General features: G+C 47.7%; 1 protein-coding gene across 7 annotated transcripts in view; it reads right to left on the bottom strand.

The window, feature by feature from the left end:
- Positions 1 to 15085, bottom strand: part of LOC105199114 (putative transcription factor SOX-15) — a 54080-nt gene that overhangs the window by 12804 nt on the left and 26191 nt on the right. For 6 of the 7 annotated variants that reach the window (XM_026133040.2, XM_026133043.2, XM_026133042.2 and 3 more), the window contains 2 exons: positions 5598 to 5784; positions 4842 to 5112 (listed from right to left, as the gene is read on the bottom strand). In XM_026133040.2, the coding sequence (XP_025988825.1) occupies positions 4842 to 5112; positions 5598 to 5784 (458 nt within the window). Of the gene's footprint in view, positions 1 to 4841; positions 5113 to 5193; positions 5573 to 5597; positions 5785 to 15085 lie in introns of those variants that run through there. The other variant, XM_039446210.1, reaches the window with a different exon arrangement.

The following is a 15085-nucleotide window of genomic DNA, read 5'->3' as shown; positions in this document are numbered from 1 at the left end:
GTCACCGACATATCGGTTAGCTCCAATAACTATTTTTACTGTTGCTATACGATTTGATTCTGATAGACATGCATGTTTTGCCACTTTAATATAGGAGCAACAGCAAATCGTTTTGCTCTAGTTGATAAATTTATAGTTACGACAGCAAACGCAGTCTTAGCAAACCATAGTTAGCTGTAACAGCGAAAATTTTTCTTTCTGTGATACATAATTTCTGAAAAATATATATTTCATTTTTATCTATTGATTTATTTATTAGGAAGTATGTATGTTTGATTTCGTATTTGAATAAAGATTTATCTCAGTGAAAATAAATTTATATCCCGAGAATAAATTTTTATGAACCTTTTCCTCAGTATAAAAGGAGTTGTGTTTACGTGATCGATGCTACGATATTCTCTCCGTGCGTAAAGTTTCCACGTTATTCATCCCACCGTGTTCGCCGTGTCGAAATCTCGCTCGATGATCCATTTTTCCGTACAATGGCGTATCAGCGATCGAGACCTATATATCCACGCTGCATTTAGCCGTGCAGCAGGATGTAGGCTGCCGCTTTAGAGATCGGCCCGACCTCTCTTCTCTCTCTCTCCTCTATGAATATTTTTACAAAAACGCAATTTACAGAGTGGGCAGAGCCGATTCCAGCCTCAGAAGTTCATCCACCGTGCAGCCGAGGTGCTATTGTTCGACCGAGCCGACCGAGAGAAAGAAAGAGAGAGAGAGAGAGAGAGGGAGACGAGGGGAAGCGGAACGCAGGGAGGTGGCGAGGAAGAAGGGAGGATGGGGCATCGGGAGAGTGATATGTATATGTACGTATTGTACGTACGCGAAGAAAAGTGGGCCTTTCCCTCAGTGTTCAGACCGAGTTCTTACGCACTTCCACCGAGCGCGCGCGTCTATTTAATTTCAATCGGCTGCCAATCTTTCCCCGATCTATCCCACCTCGCGGCGATCCGAAAGGTCACCGCGGCCTGGCACGGCTTATTACGTTTTATTATCCCAATAATATATTTGTATGCGAGATGTTGGACGTTTTAGCGCCTGGACGACACCAACGCGATTTCGTTAAGTACGATCGATGTCGTCCTTGCGGAGGTTTTAACTTCGGATGAAATTGACGCTCATTTGACATTATTATTATTGCGATAAATGTTGCCAAGTGACTCGGTGATCGAACTTGCTGAGACACCCCCGCACGGAATGCAGGAGGATTCGAGCTGAGGTAATATTTTTCGCAATAAATTTTTCACAGTTTTCAGAATAAAGGGGGAGGATTGTAAAGATGTTAGCATCAAAATTAAGTGGATGTATCGGACATACGGTCCCTACAAAGTTTCAAGTACTTAAATATAATAAAACAAAATTTCTACGTCTCTCATCATTTCTTGTTTCATTATTAATTATAGAGCATATGTCTGCCTCTTATTGAAATAACTTTTTATCCAGGTAGAAAATCACTGCCAAATTTTCTCTACTATTTTCAAATGCAATATAAAATAATCTGTAATTTTCTTTTTATGTTTTGAGAAATGTTCCACGCATCTTTAATAAATTCTTGATTAGCAATGTAATTTACGTTTCTGCTTCAGTTGAAAAATGTGCGATTATCGAAGTTTCGGAGAGAGTAACGACGCGTGAAACGGCCGGTATACCCGCGCGGCCAATAATTTTCAATCGGCGCACCGTCCCTTAAATCGACCAACGAGGTCGACGTTATCGGCCCTTCCGCGGCGAGCACCATTATAGTGAGATACTGTACACGCCGATCCGTCGTTTAAGGGCCGCAAACGGAAGGCGGTTCGGTATTTTACGAGAGGACGAGCGTATCCTCCTGCCGCGGCGGAGAATATACAGAGTGTCCCTCTCGTTCTTGGACCGTGGTCTCTTCGATTTAGAATATGGTCCCGTTGACAAGACTCTCGACTATTCGCATAGATTGTTGGTTTTTATTGGTGATCGGATTTCCGCCACGAAAAAACGAAACAAGAAGTTAGATTTCGTTAACCGTTTACGCCTCCAGGACTCACTCGAGCCAAGATCCTCCGATTTTCACCGTTCAGCATTTCGAAACAGCCCGTTGTCGCCTCGTGCATTTATGTCTAACGATCCCCCCCTCCCCCCTCTCTCTTTCTCTCACTCTCGAGATGACATCCCATATATACGCGTGTCGCCGGTAGGGGAGGGAGGGAAGTAATCGGAGGCACTAAACAACGATACCGCGTTGGCAGTTAGAGGCCTGTATCTCCGGCGCTGTCGCCGGTGGTACAACACACGCTCCGTATTATTTGCGGGCTGCCACATTTGTCGTAGGTGGTCCCGCGACACGGTGCAGTGGCGTCGCGCGCGGCATTTGTGCACCGTGTACGTACGAGAGGATGGTACCGCGCGAAGCCGATCTCACGGATAAACCATCTCCGCCGCCGTTCCGCTAATTAACGACGGAATTAACGACGACGACGACGACGACGACGACGACGACGACGATGAGGCGCGATGATCGGCCAGGATGTCGAAGACCGATTTGATGAGCGCGATCGCATTAATTTCTAACGCTGACAGATCCCGAAGGCGACGCGACGCGGCCTAACGGTGGTCGGGGCGAGCGATTAATAAAGATGCGCGGGCACGCGTGTCACCGGATATAAGGTGCCCACACGGCCCCCATCGGCGTATATCGTGCGCTGCGTGCTCCGACACCGACAGGGCGACAACGACGTGCGATCGGACGCTGCGTACGTGTACACGTTCGCGCGCTTGTGCGCGTACGTCCAAGGTATATACGGTCGTGTGTACGCGTGTGCGTACGCCGACGCAAAACACGCTCGCACGCGCGCGCTCCGCTGCACGCGCGTGTGTTCCGCGCGCGGATGGACGGGCTAACGGACGTACGTATGGATAGACGGGATGGATGGACGGACGGACGAACGGATCGACACATAGCACGCGCATGAATATGTAGGATGTCTGGAGAGAAAAAAAAAAGAAGATGGAGGGAAAGAGTGGGGGCGGCGAAAGACCCGGCTTGCATAGTAATCGGAGCCGCGTCATGCCAATAACATCGCGCCGATCACCTAATGTCTGATCGATAAACTCGACGGAGCTTTCCTTACTCCGCGCCGGTTATCGGAGCGCGGTAGAGGGGAAGAGGAGAAGAGAAGCACGGGGGGAGAGCGGAGGGGGTAGATTGGTGATTTACGGGTTTGCTCGTCGGCGCGAGACGCGAGAGGGACGGGGAGACAAAGAGAGAGTGGTGAGGTAGAAAAGAGAAAAGGACGCGATCTGAGGAGTAGAGAGGGAAGGAGGGAGGGAGGGAGAGCACGTGTGCACGCACGCACGCAGACACGCGCGTGCGCGCGCGAGACTGTAAACACACTACGTACGCTTCGCGCGGGGCGCTGAAAATGGGCAACAAGTGAGGTAAAGGCAGGTAGGTGGAGGAGAAGTTTACAATTTTCTGCACGACGGCCGCTCGATCGTTCAAATGCCAATAACGTTGCGGATGCCAATTGCCGATAATTCAAGGTGTACTGCCCACGATAACGCGTGCGAGAAAGAGAGAGAGAAAGAGAGAGAGCGCCGATCAGCGCTGACAGATCGTTAGGTACCGGATGATGGGCTCTCGGTTTTAACACCAGGGAGACACGTCAAGGAGAGAAAGACCAAAAGAGAGAGAGATAAGGAAAACGAAGAACCGCAAGACCGTCCGCAAAAGCTTTCTGGCTTTCGTGAAATCGACGATTCACGAGCGTCTTCCTGACGCGTCCGCCGAACGTCTGTATTACGTCGAGATTTGAAAAAAACGTTGCGCGATAACGTAACAATCGAAGCCAGATTCTCTCGCGAACGCGGAGTAGCGCGGCGTGGCGCGGCGCGATAAGAGAATACGATTTCCCTATCCCAATCGCGCACGTGAGTCGCGATACGAGCGAGACGAGATCGCGAATTGCATTCGCCGGTGGCCGACTCTGCGATTTGGTGGCAAAAGACGACCGCGCTAACGAGCAACGAGTACTTATTTTTTTCCCTCATTCGGCTGTGATCGTCGGGAAGAGAGAGAGAGAGAGAGAGAGAGAGAGAGAGAGAGAGAGAGAGCTCTCACCTTTCTCCTCGTCTCGTTGAAGATTCCAGCTTCGGCTCTAATGCGTAATTGAATTAATTCTACATTTTCGCCCGACGCCTGCAATTAATTTAATGATAACGCACCGCGCCGCGTGGAAGATTTTTTTTTCCTGCTTTCTTATTCCCAGAGTCGGTTTCCCGGCGGAAAAGCGCCTTTTCCCGCGAACAGCATCACACAACATTGTTTCCGCGTACGCGTACTTCCAAGAGACGAAACCGTAATCTCGTGCCGCGGCCTCTCGCCGTATCCGGCGATAGACAATTTTCCTATAACGAGGTAACCCCGATGCGCCTTAATTGCATTTTAAAAGATACAATGTTTTTTTAATAAATCGGCCGGTCTATTTAACAGAAAACTGAATGTATCAGCGGCTCGTCTTCAAAAGCAGATGTATTTCCAGAGCCGTAAATCATGAGAATCTATTCCTCGCTGAGAAACAAGTAGCGTTTATTCTCTTTACAACAACTTATTAATAGATCGAGGCAGACTTCTCGGACAATTAATACGTGTAAATGAGCAAAAGTTTCTAAAGGCTTGCAGCAATATTCTTTTAGCTCACATTCGCGTACGATGCCTCGTCGATCACGCGAGTGCAATCACGTTGGAAGATTAACCGACGGACGTCGATCGTCGCGATGAGCAACGATGAACCTTCCGCTAATGCCTCGCTCTAGGAGCGGAAGGGGGAACATAGAGGAAGAGATATCTCATGCGCACTCACCGAGCATCTTGCTGAGATCGGCGTTGTGGAGATCGGGATTCTCGTCGGCCAATTTCTTGCGCTCGACCTTCGCCCAGACCATGAAGGCGTTCATCGGGCGACGTATCCGTTGCTCCTTGAGGCTCCTCTGGGCGGTGCCGCCGGGATGGCACATCTTCACTCCCGCGGGAATCGGCGAGATGCCCGGTTGGTACTCCAGCGACGGGCCGGAGGCCAGCCAGGGCATGTCCTCGAGCCGCTGCTGCGCCGGCCCGCTCAGCATGCTCGGTATCTGGTTTCAGGAAACGACGCGAAATTATCCTCGCGCGAATTCTATAATACGCGAAGAGAGGTCATCGGTCGAAATACGTACAAGGTAGTTAATTTATTCGGCGAACGACGCGACGGCGGCGGCGGCGGCGGTGGCGCGCCATGACCACCGCGTCGTTAAGACGCCGAGTGACAACTAACGACAAGACGTGGGATTAATGAGCCGATCGCGTTCGCGTCGAACATACGATATTTCGCTATCATTCCCTCCGGGGCTGCCATTGTTCCGCGTGGCGCGCGCGCGCGCGCGCGAACGCGGTTCGACTTTGTACTCCACGCGTTCGTACCCGAATAGTCGTATTGCGCGTGTGTCGTGAACGTGGGTGTGTTTATAACGAACGGCGGTCGCGCGAGAATGTACGTAGCGTGTGCAACCGAGGCACGCGGATCTATTTCGAGAGCGACAGACTATACAGAATCCGAAATTGGATCGAAACGCCGCCGTACCGAGATGATTTGGGTGTCGATGGGCATGGAGCTGTCGTTGCCGTCGATGCCGGAGTCGATGTCGTAGGCCCTCGACGTGGGAGTGGCATAAAGCGAGGAATGGAGTGCCAGGAGCCCGGGCGAGCCGCCGTAACCGCTCACCGCCGGTGGTGGTGTCATCTCACCCCTGTCATAATTGTCCAGCATCCTGAAAAAGTCGAAAGCGTCCAGTTGTATTTCCCTATCTTTCACCTCGAATAATTTATCTACCTTGCATGCGTTTGTTATTCGATCTTGACTCTACACTGTTAAAGATCGGCAGCAGAATTAATAATGAAATGTAACGGAAGCAAATTTCAAGCAGGTACATTAAAAGACATTTAATAAAAATTTAATGTTGTCAAAATTTTCACTTATTGACACGTTCAATTTTATGTGCATTAAATTTAATGTGCAACTTAAACGTATACATTAAATTTCATGACATTTTTAACAGTGTAATCTTTTCATGACATCTTTCATTTGCAACAACGATGACATAATGATTCAAAAAATAAAATTTTCCAGTTTAAATTATTAAAATTTCGTAAAATTATTTTTAAATGTGATGATTTTTATCTCTTTTCTTTGCAAACAATTAAAAAAATTACAATTTTTTAGTCGCAGTAAATGAGTGATGTTATTGCTTTTTTGTCGTAACATTTTTAATAAAATAATATTCCTTGCTTTTTGCACGGTGCTTCATCGTTTCGATCAGAGTATATTTTTCTAGGACAGATAAAATTACAATTGCTGTTGCGCCACTTTGTTAAATTTACATAATTGCATTTTATTGAGATAATGTCGTCTGACATTCGTCTGTTAATGGCTGCGTTCAGCAGAAAAAACAGCTTTGCAATTATCGTAAGATTCTTTAATATAATTGGTATAATTTTTAAATCATTGATGTATGATAATTTATACATTAGATCCAAGAGAAACTAAGGACAAGAACCAATCTTACGACAGTTGCGAAGCTGCTTTTTCTACTCGACACAGTCATTTTTGAGATGCATCCGCTGCAATTTTCACAGATGCGACGCTCGACATATACCGAGCCAAATCGAATGGTACAACGCACTACAAACAAATTCATTGATAAATTGAAATAAATTAAAATATTTAGATACGTTCAATTAAACAATGGGTTCATTTAACAATTATTTATTTGCATAAAAAGAGGTATAGTTCATTCATGTCAACCATTAACATTTTTTAATTCAGAATTAATTAAACTAACTCAATAATACTTACAATTATGAACGTATCAATCTAAATATTTTAGTTGTTGAACAATTTTTTTTTTTCTCAGCGCGGACACCAACAGCGTTCGCGATCCGGTGATCGTTTATTGATCGTTCGACGACGGAAAAGCGCGAGACGGTGCGTTCGCGTACGAGTGCAATCGAATGCAATTGCGATTCGCCGAGAAATAAAGCGCGATATGCCGCGGCGGTCGAGGTGCCAGGGAATCCGATCGATTCGTACCGGCACTAACATTCCCGGATGGACGACGATGAAGACTCCCGTGTTCCTTCGATCGCGGTATCACGAGGCTGCGCCCAGTAGTAATTGACTCCGGCGTTTCTCTCGATCTCTCGAGCAAACGAGCGAATGAAATCCCGTGGGTCGCTCTCGTGCCCGAGCGGCCGATTGATCTGTCAACCGTTCCGTTAGGAAAAGAGTTGATCGACATGAATGAACCATTCAAGGCCACTTAATGGAATTCCCACGATTGTCCTTAAGGCATTATGCGACCGTGCGCCGGGTATAATAGTACGAACAGCTGTCTGTCGCGCGAGCGAACGAGCGAGCGCGCGCCTGCACGAGTGCTCGCGAACACATATTTTCGCAGATATACGTACACACCGGTTGTGTCCTAGGCAAACATCGCGCTGCGACACACGTAACGCACACGTACGATCTTCCGCGAATGTGTGCGCGATACTCGCGCGCGAGTGTTCCATATAATGGCCATTGTTTCATTCGGCGAGATGCTGCGACAAACGTCGGTCGAAAAAAAATAAATAAATAAAAATAACAAGGGAAACGTACCGGCATTTTCATTCAATAAACCTCACGTCGGTTAAGCGCGCGCGTTTTTGTACACCCTCTATATCGGTAGGAAGAAACACATAGTCCAAGAAGGAGAATGATAGAGGGAAAGAGAGAAAGAGTCACGTTCCGTCGCTGATAAAACCGGCGGCGCGGGCGGCTCGCTTCGACGTACATCGAAGTATATCGTGTATCGGGTACGACCCGATACGAATCACGGCTTACCGAGGAGAACGCGGTTTTATGGCGCGATTAAATAGATTGAGATTTACGCGAGGACACTTTTTTTCGGGTGGCATTTTCCGAGACAAATGGATTTAAACGCTCTCAAAGTGAACTATTACGTGGGCGTAGATTCTACAATTAAAAAAAAAAAGAATCAAGTTTCCGCACGTTCGATCTCCGCCTCATTTCCGCGTTGTAAGACGAGATTCGTGTTTCAGCGATATTTCTCGGATGGACGATTTCCTAACAAACGAACAGGTCTCGCGGATCCCATTAACCGCGCATGAACCCGTTGGCTCTTTTTACGGTGCGCGATCATTTGAAATCTGTTATTTACGGTTCATTGACAACGAACTCCGTTAAGCAGGATTTTCAGCGTTTCCGAGCAACACCTGGAAGTGACAAAAGGATAACGAGTTGAAGAAGATTGCAAGCTTGGAACATGATAGGTCCTTAGGTTGCGAATCTTCCACAAGGAGGTGAACAAGTATGAATAGAAAATGAGAGAATGGTTGTAACTTTGGAACGAAGCGAAATCAAACGTGCACCGTTAAATATTATAGAATCAAATGTAAACAAATTCCTCGAGTTAAATAATAACATTTCGTTTTTTAATCCTTTAGTTTCAAATCAAGTAGTGTCCGTATCAACGTATGCACCTAGTAAATATAAAATTAAATTTAAATCAATTTTAATATTTTTATAGTTAACCTTCTACTGACACACTGGGTGTCGTACACCCGGATTATTTTACAAAAATGTTTGGCATTCATAAATCGTTTGCTCCTTCTCTTTTGAATATTTCGAATGTATTCAACTTCTCGATTTTCGCACTTATTTAGTCTTCTTCTTGACCTCCTGGCGTATCGATTAAAGAAAAAATTGTCCAAATTCTATGCATTAGGTATCGAGACATATGCAATTGAAAACGATTGGGTGACGCACACTCTTGTGTGACAAAATATCGAATCCAATATAGTGTGTCAGCTGAGAGTTAACTTGTTTTTCATTTAAATTGACGATATATTAAGTTGGAGCAATGGTGACTTGTAAGAATAATAAAAAATAACTCAAGTCAGAAGAATTCGACATTGCGAATTTAACTGAGTGTATTCATACGTATGGACTCATTCCATTGTTTTAAGCGGCGACGTTGAGGATTCTAACGTAATCCAACGTTTTCCATGCCGATGGAAAAGAAAAGAAAAAAAATGTTGGCGTTTTCGACAGTAGTTGTGGCTGGTATATCCTTCGCAAGCGAGCCCGTACTCACGGCGACGCGACGGCAGAGACAGGTACGATACGAAATTAAAAGCCATTAAGAGCCGCGGTCAGGATTCCCCCGGGTTTCGTCGGCGTCGGCGCAGCTGCGCCACCCACGCGTATGATAGATACGCCACTGCCTTCAGCATTGTTTCTTTAATGATTCATGTCGGGGTGACTGCACCAGGAGTAGAGGAAGCAGTCTCCAACCGCGAATGCAATGAGCGCGGCGTCGTTTCGAAAATATTAATTCGCCAGGCGTCATCGCCGGACGCTGATACATCGACGACGACGGGCGTCCGTCGTCGCGTCCTTTGTCAAACTTGCATGGTGTCGCGGCCTCGCTTCGCGGAATCAGCTCTCGCATATATAGTCATCGTCGCGCGTCAATATGATCGCGCGCCAATATGATGGCTATTAATGGAGAATTTGCGGCGATCGCGTTAATTTACGCGATACGTTGCGAGATGCATCGGGGCGTGTTGCAGTTACCGCGTACGTGCGCGATGTTTACTACCCGTGGCAAAACGCGCATGTAACCGTTTAATCGAACGATGGAAGGAGAGTCGCTCTCCGCTTCTCCTCGAGATCGAGATCGAGATCGAGATCGAGATCGAGATCGGCACCTACGAGTGCCGCTCTGCCGGAGAGCTGCACTCTTGACTCCGCTTTGACAATGCGTGTCAAGGAAAAGCGACGCGGGTTATCCTTCCACACGCCGACGCGTCGGTCGCGCCGGCCAGAGCGCGCGTTACAAATAGCAGCTCGAGAGGTTCTCCGCCGCGCGCCGGGCCGCGACCTGCAGACACGCCGCGCCGCACGCACGTCAAAGTCGGCCGAGCAGGGAGACAAAGAACAACAGCCGCGCACCGGCGCATCGGCGGCGCAGCGCCGGCGATCCCCTAAATCGGCATGTCCGTTGAGCCTCATGAATCTCCGCCGCGGCTCCTCTCCTTCGCCTCCGCGAAGGAGGGAAAAGCTGCGGTGTTGTTCGTCCACGGTTCGGCACGCAGCGCGAGCTCGTCGTTCCCTTCGTCATTCTCCTCGTCGACGACACACTTGTTCCGCGGTTAAATTATTCTCCTAAGGGGGGGGGGAGGAGAGTTTCGAGGAGAGGAGCAGGGAGAGAAAGCTTTCGAAACCGGCAATGAATTTTATATACCGGCGACGCATTTTTATTCAAATAATCGCGCCGATCGAACACACCCTTGCCGCATTGCTCGACGAGGCGCGCGCGCGCGGTGTGTGCACTCGCATAAAAGCGGCGAAATGACGCGCGTGGGTGGGAATCGATCTGTATTCGCGCCGCGATTTGCACGCGAAATGCACGCGCCGTGGCGTGGCTTGGCGCCGATCACGCGCGCCGCGCGAATCGATTGCGACGCGGGAGAGTGGGAGCGATCGAGAATTTTGAATTCTCCATCATCGACATTAATAAGAATGACAAGAATCAAAGATGGAGAGATGAAAAAAAAAATAAAGCTTGTAAATCCATATCGATCTATCGGTGAATCGTGAGCGGCGAAATTCTTGGCGTCCTCGTTCTCGCTCGCTCGCGAGGACTGTAATTTTATATAAGCCCCTGATTAAACTTTCAAATCGAATGCCCAATGCGGTTCGGTTGGTAAGCGGAAGTGACGACCCCAGCCGCTCACCTCTGCACTACTAACGCTCCGGCGCGTTTCAGATTTGAGAACGAAGAAAGCGCATCCCCGAAACCTTTACGGGTTGTTTAAGGCTGCGGAACGGAGACGCCACCAAGTCCGTCCGTCCGTCCGTACGTCCGTTCGTTCGTCCGCCCGCCGGTTATACCCTTCTCTGACCTCCGAGAGCCAACGGCGGAGCCATTACGTACGACTTCCTGCGACCGAGTAAGGAAGAATCGAAGATTTCTACACGGCACCTCACGGGAAGAGGTGTCCGCGCGCGCGATACCACCGGAGATATACCGTCGAGCGACGAAAAATTCCCAGGCTAACTGTGCGAGGACGAGCGAGAGGAGGCAAGAGAGGCGCGCGTGTGTGTGTGTGTGTGTGTGTGTGTGTGTGTGTGTGTGTGTGTGTGTGTGTATGTGTGTGCGGCGCGCCGCCTGTGCTCGAGCCCGCGCGGTATACGGTTGCGTTAATTGCGGAACTTGTGTGTCGTGGCGAACTCTCGTGGCACGTAACGGTTCATAAAAATCCCACGAGTATTTCTCCGATTCGACGAGAGGCGAGCTTTGATAAGCGAAACTCCCTCCCACCCTTCCGGCCGGCCGACGATCGTGCGTCTTCCCGCGACCGCGAGGTCGATGTGATTTCGGTAATGAATCAATGACGTGACGCGACGCCGATTTTACTTAATTATATCCGCGGCGTGACGTAGAATGCCAGGCGCGTGAAATTATCATACGAAATGTTTCTTTAACGAAGCGCGCGCGCGCGCTCGCAGGAAGCAATATCCGGCATTTGTCATACTGCGACACTTATCGCCCGCCGCCTTAATTCGCTAATCCGCGCGGCCATTGTTTGCAACGATGCAAATTTTACGTGGCTGCAAATGAGCCTCGATTCATCGATACGTCCTGCCATTACGTTTGACGCACTATGGGTTTATGACCGACGTGCGTGCGTGCGTGCGTGCGTGCCAAAATTACGCGCGGGCGGGCGAGCGCGTAATTAAATCGTTGACGTACCGCGGCGATAATCTGCGAAATCCAAAGGACCCCGACCGTTCAAGTTCGCCACCTCCGTTACGTCTATAATGCAAATATGAACCCATTTATCTCTGTGATCTCTCTCTTTCTCTCTTTTCCTTTTGTATTCGCTACAGACATCGTGGAAACAATGGCGATGGCATTTAAAACGGAACCCCGGCGTTCCTTTTCTCGCGCGTAATGGATTCGAACTGGTATGGCTTAATTAAATAATACAGATGAACGATTGTAGCTAGACAGCAGACGGTGCATCGCGCAAGAACGGAACGCGCTCACGCGGCGACGTCACGCGCGCGCGTCTTCTCCTGCGTGCCGTGCATTGCATTTTGTATACGCTCTCAAAATAACTATAACTAATGTTAATCCGTAATTAACTGCCAGTCATTGCTCAATCGTCAACTCACCGATCTGAGTCACCGCAATCGCAGGGATTGCAAGGTTGTCGTGGTGACACACACGCATCTCACGTCAGGGGTCAAGCGCGACGTCACCGCTCCGTCGTAACCGCTTCTTAACGATTTCGCATTCAGACGCGCCGGAACAAAAACGTTGGAAATAACCCCCGCTCGAAACAGGAGTGGGAAATCCGAGACGACAACGACGGCGACGCTGCGAGTCGAACGAGAAAGAGAACAGCGACAATTTTCGAAGAGTCCGCGACGTTTAGGTATTTCCAGGCCGCGAGTACCGAGAAAAACCGACGTTGCGTACACACTTGCCGTGGTGTGGAGTAGCGTATCGTTCACGGAATTATTGACGTTTCGTCGATATAATCGATGTTTGCAAATTGAGCCTGCTCCGGCTCGATCGACCGGCTCGATCGGCGCAACCACGTCGCGTCCATCACGATATTAGCTCTCATTGTACGACCGCGTAATTTACGCGGAGATCTGTGACGAATCGCGGAAAAAATAGAGGAAAGACGGGAAAGGGTCGTGAGATACCAATGATATTTCGTAGAATTTAAATTCTATGAGCCACCGTAAACAAAAACTTAAGTAACTTATAAATCAATAAGTGAATTGTGCTTAAATTTTGAACAGATTGGCGATTAATACAACTCTACGGTTAACAAACTGATGTTGATGAGAATTGTGTCAACTTAATATTTATTTATTGTAAATTAATTTTAAAAAAACATAATGATATCCCACCCCCATCCTTCCTCTATTTAGATATTAAAAATTGACGACTAATATCGTTACTTTGAATAAAGAGAATATTTAAAAGGAAGCAAGTGAGGTAAGTGGTCAAGAGAATAATTTATCAATCTTGAGTTCTCGCATTCGATTGAAAACTTTCATTCAGCGTCATAAATATGAAAATCAATTAGCAAGTGATTATGTATCGTTATTGTTATTTGTTCTCTCGAACAACGTATTACAAAAAAAAAAACGCTTGAGAACGTTATTTAAATTCAATAGAGAATTAAATTCATGTTCTACGAAGAGAAACCTCGATTGACGAAAGCTCACGCGAATAGATTGTCGTGTATAGAAAAGTTTTCGGACTTATAAGACTTTCGTCGAGGTTTTGCGCAAAAAAAAAACTTGCAGGAACATCTAATGTACGTGCGTGCGTGCGTTCGTATGAAATAACGTGACGTGGTACGCGATCCGTGCGACGGCTGGGAGCAACGGATGGGAACCGGGCGGAACTACGTTAATAGAACTGATTTTCGTCGTCGGAGGAAGACGACGAAAGACACATCTTTTGACACAAAATTTTTGGCCGCGACGCGCGTATTCGACGTATTATATTAATAAATTTCAAGTCCAAATTAAAAAATATCCTTTTGAGAAATAAATATTATTTTAACCCGTTGAGGTCACACTTCCAAATAATAACGTAACGGTCACATGAGGTCCATTGGACTCCCCTGCACAAACTCAGTCGCCATTTGCCAGCTTTTTGATATTTCGTCGCAAAAATTTTACTGGACGTACCTTGAGATCTGCTCTTTATTATCCAATAATTTTTTTTAATTATTATTTAACATAATAAAAAAATTCAAATAAAAAAACTGCAAAATTTGACTTTTTTTACAAAAATATTCATAAAATTTTTAATTTTTGAGATAATGGAACAAAAATTTAGAAGTGTATTCTCAAGATAGCTATGAAAATTAGTTTCATAGAAGATTCGATTTTGAATGGTCTGTGTATCCTTAAAGTTGGGGTCTTTTGGACCCCTAGTGATCTCAATGGATTAAAGAAGCAACTCGCAACGAATCTTTTTTTGCCTTCCTTTCACATTTTGCATCCTTCGTGTCGTGCTTGACCCCGTCGCGTTTCGCAAACGCGCAATTGAAGAACGACGAATGTTAAAAGGCGAAATTCTCGCAGGTTTCCACCGCGAGTGCATCGTAAGAGGGTACAAGCAAATAAGACTGCGGGCAAACGAGATAAGAAATAGCTGAAATTATACGATACGTTAGAAACGCATGCCGCGACCGCGGCAGCGCGCATGCTATTTTCCCAACCTCCTCCTTAGCAGTCCCAAAGAAGAGGAGAGAAAGAAGAGAAAGAGAGTGAGAGCCACCTTTTATCCTCTTTGCCTTTGCAGTACGACGTAATGATAGTGAAACATTGAATCTCGAGCGTAAACTGCAATTTAATAGATTTCCAGCACACTGACGTCCCGAAGGGGACGCGCGCGCACGCGCGGGGGAGGGCAGGTAAGGAAATTTAGAAAGGAGGGAAACGACGCTCGCGCGTGCGCATCGATCCCTGCAGTGAGGGGGTGGTTGAGAGAAACGCACGTCCGCACTCCACCGTCATCGTCATCGTCGTCGTCGTCATCGTCGTCGTCGTCGTCGTTGTTGTCGTCGCCTCGCATATATCGGCCCGCTCGTTTCCGAGGGACTCGCGCGGATTGGCGATAGGCGATTGGCGATTATGTTAACCAAACACGCGCGGTACCCGCCCCTGCAATTTGCCTGGGGATCATCTTCCCCTAATCGCCGCGCTAATAACAGGATTACGGGGGTCCTGACCGTGTGGTACGTATACTTATCCCTAATTCGCCGTATCGTTATTAATATATACGATACAATTGAGAACGGGGCCCGGGCGGCCCGCTCATCCCCCTCTCTCTCTCTCTCTCTCTCTCTCCCTCACCCTCGCCTTCGCCCGATAAGCTCCGTGATATGTGTGCATACGTGTACCACGTATGTGAGACCATCCGTGTCCACCACGCGTGTCCCGAACCGCCGAAATGCGGGCTTGGTCCC

This window comes from Solenopsis invicta, chromosome 2, assembly GCF_016802725.1.
Source record: "Solenopsis invicta isolate M01_SB chromosome 2, UNIL_Sinv_3.0, whole genome shotgun sequence".
NCBI lineage: Eukaryota > Metazoa > Arthropoda > Insecta > Hymenoptera > Formicidae > Solenopsis > Solenopsis invicta.
Note: the sequence above shows the minus strand (reverse complement) of the source record. Positions and strands in the feature narration are given on the sequence as shown.